The following is a 14471-nucleotide window of genomic DNA, read 5'->3' on the forward strand; positions in this document are numbered from 1 at the left end:
AGTTGTTCAAGAACACAGTTTTTCATTCTCATAGACCATTTTCCTCTGCAGGTATTTTTAGATGATAGTTCTTACACAAGGGATTTAATTCATAAAGTGATTTCTGAAGTTCACGTGCACTTCAAAACAGAAATACACGGGATAGCTATTTAAACTCTTCCAATCCACATCAGGTTGTGTGGTGGCCATGTGGGATAGGTAGAAATGAGGGTTAACAAGCAAGCTGTAGGCGAGACCTTTTTATTGCACTAACTTAATGCATGGGTGACCAGCTTTAGAGAGCTCATCGGGTCATTGCAACATGTAGCACTTAGGAGGGAACCTGCATGGTCACGAAAGCTCACATCCAGCAAACCCTTTGAACATATGCGTTCATCTACCCTGAGTGGAAGAATCTCAGCTGGGCAGACTGGATTGGTCAATTTAGTTTTTGGACTTTTTTTTGTTTTTCTGCCATCATTTCCTACGGACAGTTCTTGCACTGGCGCAATGAAACTTCGATGTCACGAGCTGCAAGGCAATACAATTATTTTGTCTTCCTAGAACTAGGGCCGGATCCATTAAGACTTTTCTCCCACAGGCTTAAATTTAGCTGGCGCTCATCACCAGTCAATATTTTTGGCGCGACGCTGGTGCTGCGCAGGAGCATGTCCGCACTCTGCGGGCCAGCTGCACAGATCTGGCCATGCAGGAGATCAGCGCAGCTGGACTGCGAGCTTGGAAAACGGGGACTCACGGTGCTGGTCTGGCAGAGGTCCTGAAGAATCAGGTGCCAAGGATGGACTGTAGGGTAAAGCAGGACCATTCCTCTTGCTCATTACAGGGCTAGATGGAGGGGTTTCCTTTCTTTGGAAGTCATTCTCTCTTTTCATGCCTGCACATTCATCTCTCTCACTGCAGGCCTGGCAGATAAGCAGGGTTACAAATGAGTTTCTGGGAGGTATTTGGGTGGCTTCTCTGTGTTTTCTTAAGACAATAAACGGGAAGAGGAAGAGATACTGAAATCTAGAGAAGGGGGGAGGGGACACAGGGGAAAAGCAGTGCTGGGAGAGCTTAGTCGGAAAAATGCAAGAGGCCCAAATAGTGGCGAGAGATTCTGAGGGGCAAAGTTCTTCACTGTTTGCTCCGGATTTATGAATGAAAGGGCTGCAGTTTGAGCTCAAAGTACAGCCGGAGAGCAGTCCTCGCTGCTCACAAACTTGAATTCTTTTCCTCTTGTAGGGATGCAGGGGGCATAAATGGGGGAGCGCTTGCTCCTTTAAAGCTTTCTGCACAATTTATAGCTCAGTTCCTTGCCATTGCTGCAGGGCAACACCGCTTTAGGATCTGAGGGCTCTCCAAGAAGCGACTGCATATAAATAATGTCCTGTGGAACTGGCCCAGATTTCATTAATGCATGCAAGCAAACGGCAGGATATCTGCCTGCTGCATCTAAGGAATGTTATTAGTTCTGCTGTTTGTCAGCTAGAAGAGACCCCGTCCAGAGCTGGACAGGGCCACACATCACTGGGGGGGGGGGGGTTATTTGTTTTATTTTCATTTACTTGCTGTTGGTCTACAAGCTCTTTCCATGTCCTATAGAAACATAGAAACGACGGCAGAAGAAGACCAAACGGCCCATCCAGTCTGCCCAGCAAGCTTCGCACTTTTTTTTTTTTTTCTCATACTTATCTGTTACTCTTGGCTCTTAGTAACCCTTTGATTCTATCTCCCTTCGACCCCCACCATTAATGCAAGGAGCAGTGTTGGAGCTGCATCTAAATGTAATATCTAGCTTAAATTAGTTAGGGGTAGTAACCGCCGCAATAAGCAAGCTACACCCATGCCCATTTGTCTACCCAGACTATGCGACTCAGTCCCTGTTGGTTGTTGTCTGTATATAGATCCACTTTTCTTCATTCCCCCTGCCGTTGAAGCAGAGAGCTATGCTGGATTTGCACGAAGTATCAGACTTCCTCCCCTGCCGTAGAAGCAGAGAGCTATGCTCTCTGTAGGAGAGAGGAGGCAGAGAAAGATTTGGAAACTGATCATAAAGCCAAAAAAACTCTGCTGTTCCCTGAAAGTTCTTTCTTCCAAATATATATTCAAGGACAGTGTCTGGGAGGTGGGGTGTGTGCCATGTGGCTAATTCTCAAGGAGAAATACCCGGCTATATTTTTGGGGCGGTTCTGAAATGCAGCTGCAAGGTCCGTGGGTACAGAGGTTCCTGTGGACCTTGCATCTGTTATTTCTATAGGAGAGAGGAGGCAGAGAAAGATTTGGAAAGGCCAATTGTGTGTATCCTTCCCCCCCCCCCCCCTCCCACCCAGGATAGCCTTTCTCTCTCGGGGTAAGTGGATTGAACCCAGCCAGTTATATTTACCCCAGAGTGGGGAGGTGACAGGGTGCAGTTTGGAAACCCTTTGATCTAGCTAGATAATTCCTCCATTGCCCATATAGATCTCTTTGAAGAATATCCTCCTTAGGGATTAGTGATACCAATAAGGAATAAAAAAAGGTTACATGCAACCACGCAAACTGATCATAAAGCCAAAAAAACTTTAAAAAAACAACAAAAAAACCTAATATGTACTCATGGGGTGTCATAAAAAGTGACAGTATCAAGCAAAGGACAAACGATCCAAACTTGCATCAATACATTGTAATCATTGGGACTAATGATTGATGTGTCTTCATGATGGATCCTTGGGCTGAGGTGACTGATGCTGCCTGCAGAGAGGAGTCCTCACCATCAGTAGGCAGATCCAGATTTGGCCATTTTCAACTTTCTGACAAATGTGGATGAAAGAAGAGCAAAGTGCCTCAGGGATCTGTACTTGGACTGGTGTTTTTCAATATATTTATAAATGATCTGGAAAGGAATACGACGAATGAGGTTATCAGATTTGCAGATTACAAAATTATTCAGAGTAGTTAAATTGCAAGCGGATTGAAATAAATTGAAGGAGGACCTTGTGAGACTGGAAGATTGGGCATCCAAATGGCAGATGAAATTTAATGTGGACAAGTGCAAGGTGATGCATTTAGGGAAAAATAACCCTTGCTGTAGTTACACGATGTTAGGTTCCATATTAGGAGCTACCACCCAGGAAAAAGATCTAGGCATCATAGTGAATGATACATTGAAATCGTCGGCTCAGTGTGCTGCAGCATTCAATAAAGTAAACAGAATGTTAGGAATTATTAGGAAGGGAATTGTGAATAAAATGGAAAATGTCATAATTTATTTATTTTATTTATTTAATAATTTTTATATATCGACTTTTCATGCAAGCATATCAAATCAGTTTACAATAGTTAGCATTTAAAATTATTTGCATTTCCAAAGAAGAAAGAAGTAAATACATTATTTCATAATATAATTAACATAGCAAACTAAATAGTATGCTAAATAATCAAAATTTAAACACTTAGAGAGATAGTATAGTTAGGGTAGAGATAGTATAATAAAATTAAAAATATACATTACCTTGGTATTAAATCAGAAGTGTAAGATAATTATGCTAACAGCTCTTGCTAGGCTTGTTTAAAAAGTCAAGTTTTAATCCCCTTTTTAAATAATTTGATGTCAGCTTCTAGTCGTAATTCCTGCGGGATGGAGTTCCATAGAAGGGGTCCAGCAACAGAGATAGATCTTTCTCTTACATTATTTAGGTGGGCAATTTTGGGGGAAGGAATTGATAGCATCCCTGTTCCGGTTGATCTGGTGGTTCTTGAGGGGGTGTGGAAGTGAAGTGAAGAGGTTAGCCATTCAATTTTTTCATTGTAGAGGGTTTTGTGTATTAGTGATAAGATTTTATGCTGGGCCCTGTATTTGACCGGCAGCCAATGAAGTTCTTTTAATATTGGGGTGATATGTTCAGATCTTCTAGTACCTGTCAAGAGTCTAGCTGCAGAGTTTTGCAGAAGTTGCATGGTCTTGTTATATTGCCTCTTTATCGCTCCATGGTGAAACTGCACTTTGAGTACTTTGTACAGTTCTGTCACCGCATCTCAAAAAAGATATAATTGCAATGGAGAAGGTACAGAGAAGGGCAACCAAAATGATAAAGAGGATGGAACAGCTCCCCTATGAGGAAAAGCTAAAGAGGTTAGGGCTGTTCATCTTGGAGAAGAGAAGGCTGAGGGGGGGATTTGATAGAGGTCTTTAAAATCATGAGAGGTCTAGAATGGGCAGATGTAAATCGGTTATTTACACTTTCGGATAATAGAAGGACTAGGGGGCATTCCATGAAGTTAGCAAGTAGCACATTTAAGACTAATCGTAGAAAATTATTTTTCACTCAACACACAATCAAGCTCTGGAATTTATTGCCAGAGGATGTGGTTAGTGCAGTTAGTGTAGCTGGGTTCAAAAAAGGTTTGGATAAGTTCTTGGAGGAGAAGTCCATCAAGTTTACTTAGGGAATAGCCACTGCTATTATTGTCATCAGTGGCATGGGATCTTCTTAGTGTTTGGGTAATTGCCAGGTACTTGTAGCCTGGATTGGCCACTGTTGGAAACAAGATGCTGGGCTTGATGGACCCTTGGTCTGACCCAGTATGGCAATTTCTTATGTTCTTAAACCTACACCAGCTCACGTTCCCCTCGGGTACCGGCAGGACTTAGGTGGGGTCTCTGCTGATGGCAGTGACCAAGAAGGTCCATGTTTAGCTAGCTGAAAGGAAGTGGCGGTCAGGCATATTCAGCATCCAGGCAGTGGTCAGAGGCAGGTGGCAGTCAGGCGTATCTGAGGTCCAGGCAGTGGTCAGAGGCAGGTAGCGGTGGGGCATATCCAAAGTCCAAGCTGAGGTCAAACGATATCCGTGCAAAGGAGGGGGAGAGGAACAGATAGGGCAGAGGCAGGCGAGGGCTGGGACAAGGCGGGCAATGGAGGGTGGAACAGACTGGACGAAGACTGGGACACAGGGAAGCATCATACACTACTGTGGAGTAGCTGGACCTGTTGCTGAGGCAGTGAGGGAAGGACAGGAAAGCCCTTTATAAGGTTTGGCTTGTAAGGTCATCAATAAGTGCCGTGGGCCCTTTAAATAGAGAGATCGGGTGCCCACGCACCTAAGAAGTGCGGCAGGGCAGGATGGACCTGGCGGCATCCTGCCGTGTGAAGAGCTGGCAGTGTCTTGTTGCATCAGAAACCTAGCAACGCTTAACTGCGTCGGGAACCAGCAGAGACAACCTGGCAGGGGAGGTAAGTGTGGTGGTAGCCCGCAAACCGCCAGACATAACAGTTCATTGGAGTGTGAATATTTTGGCTTTTGCTCAGGATTGTCCGTTTCTATGAGATCCCTTGGTGCACACATTTATGTGTTTGTTAATTATACTAATATAAAAGAATAAAGACAAAACACCATGGAAGCCATGATTAAGTTAATGCAGTATACAAGACTATGGGCTGTACAGTGCAGATGCCTAATAATTATAGCAGTGTGAATAAATACCAGTACCTATGATAGAGTAGGAGAACACTGACTTTATATTAAAGAACATAAGATTATGCCATACTGGGTCAGATGAATGGTCCATTGAGCCCAGTGGCATCCTCTCTCCAAGTGGCCAATCTGGGTCCCTTGAAAGTGCCCAGCAGATTCTAATAGGGAGATCCATTCCATGTTGCTTACAGCTAGAAATTAGAGGTGGCAACTCCTATGGCTGCCTAGCGAATAATTAGACAGGACAGAAGAAGGAAAATAAAAGTATTCTCAGGTTTCAAGGTCTCCCCGTACTTGGCATACACAGTATTTCTTTGTTCACAGCTTTCCGGAGATTCCCCCTACCTTTTATCCCCTCCCAACTTCCTTTTGCCCAGTCCTGGGCTGGGGGCCACACACCAGGGCTCCTTCTGGATCCCTGCAATCATGGGCCCTACCCATTGCTTGACGACTAGGAGTCCCTCCCTCGGGATCTACGAATGCTGCTTCTGTAGCATCTCTGGTTCCAGCTAACCCAGGAAGCCAAAAACCTAAGCTGGGCCTGCTCTCTCTGCACTGCCACTGAGCTAGCCCTTTCCTGGCCTTAAAACTCTTTTGCCCTCTGCCCTGCGTTGTCTTAGCGCTTTCCTTGGGTAAGCACAATGCCCCACTTGGGGTCGTGAGGAAGGCTGATTCTTAATGCAGGGGTTGCCTGGCTTGGAGGAACCTCCAGTGGGGTTAAATAATATCTCCTCAGACATTGCCATGCAAATCAAAAACAAGAGGCCATTTAATGATCTTCTTTTAACTGGCATGAATTTTCTAAAAAAAAACAAAACCCAAAGCATTTCTAGTTCTGCTGTAAGGCTGCATGCCAAATGATTTACTGGACTGCTACAGTGATCCATCACACGTGCAGACTCAACTCATGACAATTGTGTGCAAAATTTGATTTGGAGTCCTTTCCTGCTTTTTTTTTTTTGTAGAATGCTTGACCCACACTGAATTTGCTGCCCTTTAAGTAGTCCAATTCATTTTCTCTTGTATGTTGTGTTACCACTTAGCATCACTTAGCTCTGCTCATTCCTAAGTGTGAAAAGGCAGTCTTCACTTCCTATACACAATGGACAAAGGTGGATTCTGAGACCTCGTGGCTTCAGACAGAGGTTCCAAGTGCGGACCACCAGACACTGCCACGCAGCCTCTGCGGCACAGGGAAAACAGTTCAATTGGCATGTCCTGCCGCCGGCCACTTTGTAAATGCAGCCTCTGAATGCGCTGGGGATGCCAGGGCTAAACAGGCAGAAATGGACGGATGAAAGGGTGTCTGTACCTCTGTCAAGAAAAAGTAAAATATTTATTAACTCCGCAGCGAGGAACGCTGGGAGCGCGTGACGCTCGCGGAGGGTCCCAGTGGCCTCTGTCCTGGAAGATCCAGTTAGTATTTGATTTATGTCTGTCTGTAACTGCCCTGGCTGTGACCCTAGGGAGGGCTGTGTGGGAAGCTGGTGTGTCAGATGGAGCCGCAGCTGAGCTCTGCAGAGTGTCTGGAGCCTAACTGTATGCAAAGGGACTGATAAATAGGGGGGAAAAAAAAAGGCCCGGGCTGATCCAGCAGGGTAATCAGAAAGTTGCTGGAGTGGATGCATCTCCTTGGGAGGAGACGGACAGTGCGTGCTAACGGAATCTCCTGCTGTAAGTACCTTTTCCTGTTGGCCACCCTTCGATTTCAAGCATAAGCCAGGTATTCTTATGGAGGCAATGCTCTTTAAAACAGAGAAGTTTAGTGGTTTTTTAAGTTCTTCTCTAGCCATTTGAATTGTTACTGTACAGAACCCAGAGCATTTTAACATGCCATATTTTATCTTTATGCCAGATTTGCATGCTGTTTGATAGCAAATCCATTTCTAGGTATACAAATGAATTGTTATTGCACTTACAAGTTCAACAGGAATGCCTAAAAGTAGGAATGTAATCTTTATCGCTTACCTTCTCAGTAGCAGGACAGGAAACTGAAGAAGCTTGGTCACAGATGAGAGCTTTTTAAATGTAACCTCCCAGCTATTGTTCAGTGTTGACTGCCTCAAGATATTTAGGGCTGAGTTTCAAGGAAAGCTTGCCCTGAGTGCGTGGCAGAGCCCTCCCATAGGCACCAAACCTTGGCTTTCTCAGAGCAGAACCTGAAAGAAGAATGATTTGAGACCAAATTGTCCGAACATAGGACTTCCATCCACCTCCAGGACCCTTTAGCTTCTGAACGATGTGTAATTTCCTGAGAACAGGCCTACTTGCTCCAAAAATTTTGTTTAAATTTAAAAACTGGAGATTATCATTTTGACTTTAACACATGATAACCCTGCTAGATTGTGGAGCAATGTGCAGGTTTGGGTGGGTGGGAAGGACGGCACCTAGCACAAGTTATTACCCGCTCCTGAGAGTTTCTCTGCTCTGCTGGTTTAGTGATTCCCGATCCGTCAGGGCAACAAAACAGTGCTGCTCGGTTCAAACTGCAGGTTAGGCTCTGGATTTAAAATCTTCCAGCACGAACAGTAAATGGGTTACTGGGTTAATCCACTTACATTTTGTGTCGATCAAGGTCTTTTCCTTAGATGTTTCTAATATATCTGTGACTAGCTTCTGCAAGGTATCCTTCCTTCAGCAGGTCAGTGCAAGGGATTCCTAAGGGGCTTATATACCAGTGGACTGAGGCCTGTATAACATGCATGATAATGCCCATGTACTGAGTGTATTACTGTGGGCTAATTGCACGTACAGTTGTGTTACTGTTGGTTTCCCAACATGCATGCAAATATGAAAAAACATTTTTGTTACTTTAATGAACTCATAAGGTATCAGCACAGGATGTTTTTATTATACAGCATTAATACAGGCCACTTAAGGCAGGAACGTGAGCTCCTTACTTTACTTGCATGTGCTTCATGCGTGGGTCATCTTGTTAGTGGCACCATTTTGGACTCGGTGTTGTGGCCAGCAAGACAGCAACCAGTTCTCTCCTGTTGACAAAGATTTGGGGCCAATTTAGAGGCCATGAGTGAGGGGGTAGGTGGAGTCATAAGCGCTTCTTACTCAGAAGGTAGAACGGAAAGGGGCATCCAGAGTGTCAATCAGGGGTATGAGAGGGAGGTTTCCCTGTCCTTTTGTTTTGGGCAGGACAAGCTAATATGCAGAGTGCAGCAGCACTGGCTCTGGCTGTCTTTAATGCACCCACGGTAAAGCTGCCACCTTGTGCATATCATTAATTCAATCCATGGGCTGTTAAAGCCTAATATTCACACCAGTTAGTACATACACCCCTAGGATTGCCATGTGGCAGATACATTTATGGGGATTAATGATGATCCAGATATTTTTAAGACTTGGTTGTTTTTAAGACTTGGTTGTTCGAACAAGCATTCCCATAGAGCTAATGAGCAAGAAAAAAGGCATTTCATATCCTCCGTATCTTCCCCAGCTTACATCTTTCTGAAGAAATTAACACGAAACTGTACTTAAACATATGCAACACTATATTTTATCCTGTTACCAGATTCTACCAAGTTCAATGTTATTTACTTACTTATTTACTTATTAACCTGCTTTTTAGTTATTAACTGGTTAACCATTTTATATACTTCTCTCAAATTAACTATTTATGTTCATTTATGTTTATTTATGTTTATTTATGTTTCATTATGTTTTCTCAAATTAACTATGTTCAATGTAAACCGCTAAATGTTCAATGTAAACCGCTAAATGATCGTTTCCTTAGCGATAGTTATGGTTCCTTGTAAACCGGGGTGATATGTATACTATACAGGAACCCCGGTATATAAATTCTTTAAATAAATAAATAAATAAAAATATTTGTCAGCATCACACTGGAATGCAGGGTAATTTCTCCAAATGGGTTGTGTGCAAACCGACAGAAATGAATCTCACTCGTAACAAGAGTATCTCAAAGTCACAGCTAATGCCCTTCTTAGTACTTGCATTGTGCCAAAGAGAGCTTCCTTTTGCAGTTCATAAGATGTTATATGACCAGGCAACATGTCTAGATGTTCTTTTTGGCACGCAATACAATTGGGACTTTCTTTTTTGAAACTCTTTATTTAGACAGTTTCCAAGACAAAGATAAGAAAACACAAAACCCCAAACCCACCCCACGAAAAACTCCCCACTTGAAGGGAATACAATTAGGCAATCAGACAGTGCTACATATGTTAACAGCAATTCAGGGTCCTGTAATCAACATCATCACGCCACACATCCTAGTTAACTATCTGGAATTATGTTGCGTAGGTGTCACAATATTTCCAGAAGGGGGACCATATTTTCTCATAGAACAACACATTTCGTTTAAGTATTTGAGTAAGCTTCTCCACCAGAGCAATTTGATGGACCTATCCAGTCTTTGAGCAGATTTCCACATTAAAGCTATCGTGAACTTGCCAGCAAGTAATAATTGATCAGCCAAACTTCTCTGAGAAGTAGTGAGGCTATGTGGCCCCCAAATTCCCAATAAGTATAATTCAGGCTTGAGATCACCCTCTCGCACTAATCTCAAATGACATTCTGCCTTAATCAATTGCCAAAAATGTGCAATATGTTTGCAAGTCCAGCAGACATGTATATAAGAGCCTAGTTGGCCACAATGCCGCCAACAAAGCCCTGCTGAAGTCGAGGAGAACTTGGTGTAAAACAGAGGATACCTGTAAGCCCTGTGGAGAAGCCTAACCATCATTTCAGCACGAGGAGTGCATAAGGATGGCCCATGCGCTCCCACTGCTGACAAGTTAACTCCATCTGAAGGTCCCTGTGGGGATCGCGCTAGATTAATCTTTTCTCAAGGCTTCATAGAAAAGAGAGATTCCTCTATGAGGTATAGTTTTCTGAATAAGAACGTGAGGCTGCCAACCCCTTCTCTCCAATTCAGCAATCAAATTAAGCTCACTTGGTACTGACACTTCTATCAGCTTTTCTCCTTTATTTATTTATTTATTTATTTATTTTTAATTTTTATATACCGAAGTTCTTGTAAGAACTACAAATCACTCCGGTTTACATAAAATGATGAACTGCCCAAAAGAGAAAGGGGGCTTTACATGGAACCATAGAACAGGTGGTACAATATAACCGGATGTCAATTTAACATAGTAATAAATAAATATAATATATACACAATATAACATAGTAATAAATAAATATAATATATTTATTATATATTATAATATATTATATAATAATATTAGCACTATGTCTGGTTTTCTTGCATCAAACTTTTTATCGGTTGGGACAGGGATGTCCCAGGAATCACCACTTCAGTTTCTCAGGTCATGATTCCAGTGCTTTTCTGGTACAGTGATGTTATAATATTTACATAGTTTCCACTGGAGGAACTATGCCATCTTATTATGCTTTTTCGTAGGCAGCACGTCTGATATCAACACTTGTCACCCAGTAATGAGGTGTGAAACTGTTTCTGATTCTGTTTTACAGAATCTGCATTTATCTGTTTTACTGTTTTATTTCTATGCTGGCTGCACAATACCTGAATGCAATCCGCTTTGAAGCGCTGAAAAAAGTGCGAAAAGCGGAATATAAATCTAAATAAATAAAGCATCTTGCCAATAATCAATCTCTCATCTTCAGATCTAAGTCCCCCTCTCCTTAATCATTCCGGTGTCAGATTTTGATTCACGTGGGGTTGTCTGCACTTCCACACATCTGTAAAAACACACTGGCAATCGATTTCACTTCAGTCCATTTATGGAACACGCAGAGCACTTTAAGAATGCGGAATTCATGGCCAGAGCTGAGCTGCGTCAGTTTTGACAGAAGTTTGCTGAACCCTGGATAGCAATGCTTAATAAGTAGGGGGAGACGGGAAGGGGGAAAAGTTTTAGCACATTAAAACACAAACACACACACATAAAAAATGTTTACTTAGAAAAATGAGACTTTGCACTGTGCATACCAAATTGATCCAATTGATAAGAACACTGTGATCCACTGACTTACTGGTAGTCCGCAAATATTTACTAGGCTAGATAAGAAAATGGCAGGCTTCCATCACTCCAAGGCCTCATTCCCCCTTTCCCAGTTGCCTTGGAGCCACAAAAAGCTCCAGTTTCTGATGGCTGGTAGGCCATTGTATGCGCTGGGGCCTTCTCCATTACTTTAAACATCCTTGACATTTTATTTGAGAGACTAAACCAAGAAAGGGGGTTTGCATTACTGCAAACAGCCATTGTAAAAGGTAATAAACTCACCACTTCCAGAGAGACTAACACATTATCAGGCCGATGCAATATCGGGCGCGGATCCTAGCGCACAGGTTAACCGCTTGGATGCGTGCGTTGGACGCGCTAGACTAACACACGATGCAATAAGGGGATTAGCGAGTCCAAAACGCATATCCAAACCGGCACGTAGCTAATAGCGCTCATCACATGAAGATGAGGCTATTAGCTAGAACCCCAATGCAAAAAAATCACTGTGCGCCCGATGCGCACATTTTAACAAGGAAAACTTAATGCCAGCCCCAGGGATGATGTGCTCCGAGCTATCTGAAAAACACCCCAAAAAAGCCCCAAATCCTGCTTTTCTGTGGTCCCTCCTACTTAGTATCACTCCAGTATTAAGTAGGAAGAACCACAGGGAGCAGCATGAAAAAAAGAATCTTGCCAGCGGTCAGGTTAGGGAAACGAACACCCATTAATTGAGCGTCCATCAGGTTAGGGAAACGAACACCCATTAATTGAGCGTCCATCAGGTTAGGGAAACGAACACCCATTAATTGAGCGTCCATTTTTCTAACCCGTAGCTGTGAGTGGGTTAGGAAAACCGATGCTCATTGAGTTTCCGTTTTCCTATCCAGCGCACAGCCAAATCTCCTGGGTCCCGATGTCGTGCATGTGTTAGGGACACACATTTATCCCTAGCACTTCCTTTTTAGCATGGCGGCTCATTTTTCTGTTGTATTGAGCGCCAGGGAGACATGATTATGTGTGCGTTCAAAAAACGTGTCCAGTTTGAATGCACATTTTTGCAAGCAATTTATTGAATCGGCCTGTATATTCACTGAGGGGTTGGCTGTGTATTCTAGAGGCCTCCTACCCAGTAAACTGGCCCAACTGAAATCCCCTACTGGTTGTGGGCTAGCAAGGAAGTCTTCTGAGGCTAAATCTACCACTTGCTTTCTTCTATCATGTGACCTTCAGTCCTCCTGCAGGGCCAGAACAGGAAATGCAACCTGGAATAGAGATAACAGCACAAAGCTTTAAAATCTAGACTCAGTGTAAAATAGACAAAAAGACTGATAAGCAAACCCATTGCTTTTTACACTGCACCTCACTTAGCCACTCTTGTTCGGATTTCTGTCCTCAAAATCTTATTGCAGTACAGTGTGCTGATATATTAAAACTCCAGGGCTGGAAACAGTGTTTGCATTTCTATCAGGCGGAGCGCACTGTTAACCCGCGATTGGACGCACGTTTTCGACGAGCTAGCTTTACCCCTTATTCAGTAAGGGGTAATAGCGCGTCGAAAACGCGCGTCCAACCCCCTCGAATCTAATAGCGCCCGCAACATGCAAATGCATGCTGATGGCCCTATTAGTTATTCCCGCGCGATTCAGTAAGTAAAATGTGCAGCCAAGCCGCACATTTTACTTTAAGAAATTAGCGCCTACCCAAAGGTAGGCGTTAATTTTTGCCGGCGCCGGGGAAGTGCACAGAAAAGCAGTAAAAACTGCTTTTCTGTACACCCTCCGACTTAATATCATGGCGATATTAAGTCGGAGGTCCCGAAAGTTAAAAAAAGTAAAAAAAATGTAAAATGAGCCCGCGGCTCGAAAACCAGACGCTCAATTTTGCCGGTGTCCGGTTTCCGAACCCGTGGCTGTCAGCGGGCTCGAGAACCGACGCTGGCAAAATTGAGCATCGGCTGTCAAACCCACCGACAGCCGCCGCTCCGGGACGCGCTAGTGTCCCTAGCACCTGTTTTTACTGCGGGCCCTAATTTAAATAAATTAAATTACTGTAACGGGCGCACAGGAGAGTGTCCTGTGCGCCCGCTCTCCTGTGATTTTTACTGTATCAGCCCGTGTGTTTGCAAAACAGTATAGGCTACAGCTTGTAGGAAACACACTATATAAAACCTACTGCTTATTTTTTTGCTCTCTTTTCTTTCGTTACTCCAGATTTGGAATAGGATCTATCTTTCTTAAGAGGCAGTAAGAAAGTCACATGCAGCACAGGAGGTATGACAGACAGAATTTTAAAAATTTAACATAGTAGATGAGCCAGAAAAAGACCAACTGCCCCAAACCATCCAATCCCAGTTAGTCTGTCCTATTGCTAAAGATATATCCCAGTTGCCAGCCAGTGTGACCACCTGCAAGATACTGCTCCTTATCTGGGACAGTCTTTTTTTTCTCTTCCTCCTTTTGGGTAGAAGAGCATAAAACATAAGGAACATAAGAACATAAGAAATTCCCATGCTGGGTCAGACCAAGGGTCCATCAAGCCCAGCATCCTGTGTCCAACAGAGGCCAAACCAGGTCACAAGAACCTGGCAATTACCCAAACACTAAGAAGATCCCATGCCACTGATGCAATTAATAGCAGTGGCTATTCCCTAAGTAAATTTGATTAATAGCCGTTAATGGACTTCTCCACCAGTTCGGAAACCAGACACCGGCAAAATTGAGCGTCCCATTTTCAACCAGCAAGCCGCGGGCTGATTACAAATTTTTTTAACTTTTGGGACCTCCGACCCAATATCACCATGATATTAAGTCGGAGGGTGCACAGAAAAGCAGTTTTTACTGCTTTTCTGTGCACTTTCCCGGTGCCCGGAGAAATTAGCGCCTACCTTTGTGTAGGCGCTAATTTCTCCGGGCACCGGCTTGGCTGCACATTTTACTTTCTGAATCGCACGGGAATACCTAACAGGGCCATCAACATGCATTTGCATGTTGTGGGCGCTATTAGGTTCGGGGGGGGGGGGTTGGACGCGCTATTACCCCTTACTGAATAAGGGGTAAAGCTAGGGCATCCAAA

The 14471-nt window shown here is 43.6% G+C and overlaps 1 protein-coding gene across 4 annotated transcripts in view; it reads left to right on the top strand.

Annotated features, from left to right (window-relative positions):
- Positions 1-6767: 6767 nt before the first annotated feature.
- Positions 6768-14471, top strand: part of LOC115074443 (bile acid receptor-like) — a 41321-nt gene continuing 33617 nt past the window's right edge. Inside the window, exons 1-2 of one of the 4 annotated variants that reach the window (XM_029573904.1) lie at positions 6768-7104; positions 13610-13669. In XM_029573904.1, the coding sequence (XP_029429764.1) occupies positions 13656-13669 (14 nt within the window). In that variant the 5' untranslated portion in view covers positions 6768-7104; positions 13610-13655. The remainder of the gene's footprint in view (positions 7105-13609; positions 13670-14471) is intronic. The other 3 variants (XM_029573905.1, XM_029573907.1, XM_029573906.1) reach the window with 3 other exon arrangements.

The sequence above is a fragment of the Rhinatrema bivittatum genome, chromosome 12 (genome assembly GCF_901001135.1).
Source record: "Rhinatrema bivittatum chromosome 12, aRhiBiv1.1, whole genome shotgun sequence".
Taxonomy (NCBI): Eukaryota; Metazoa; Chordata; class Amphibia; order Gymnophiona; family Rhinatrematidae; genus Rhinatrema; species Rhinatrema bivittatum.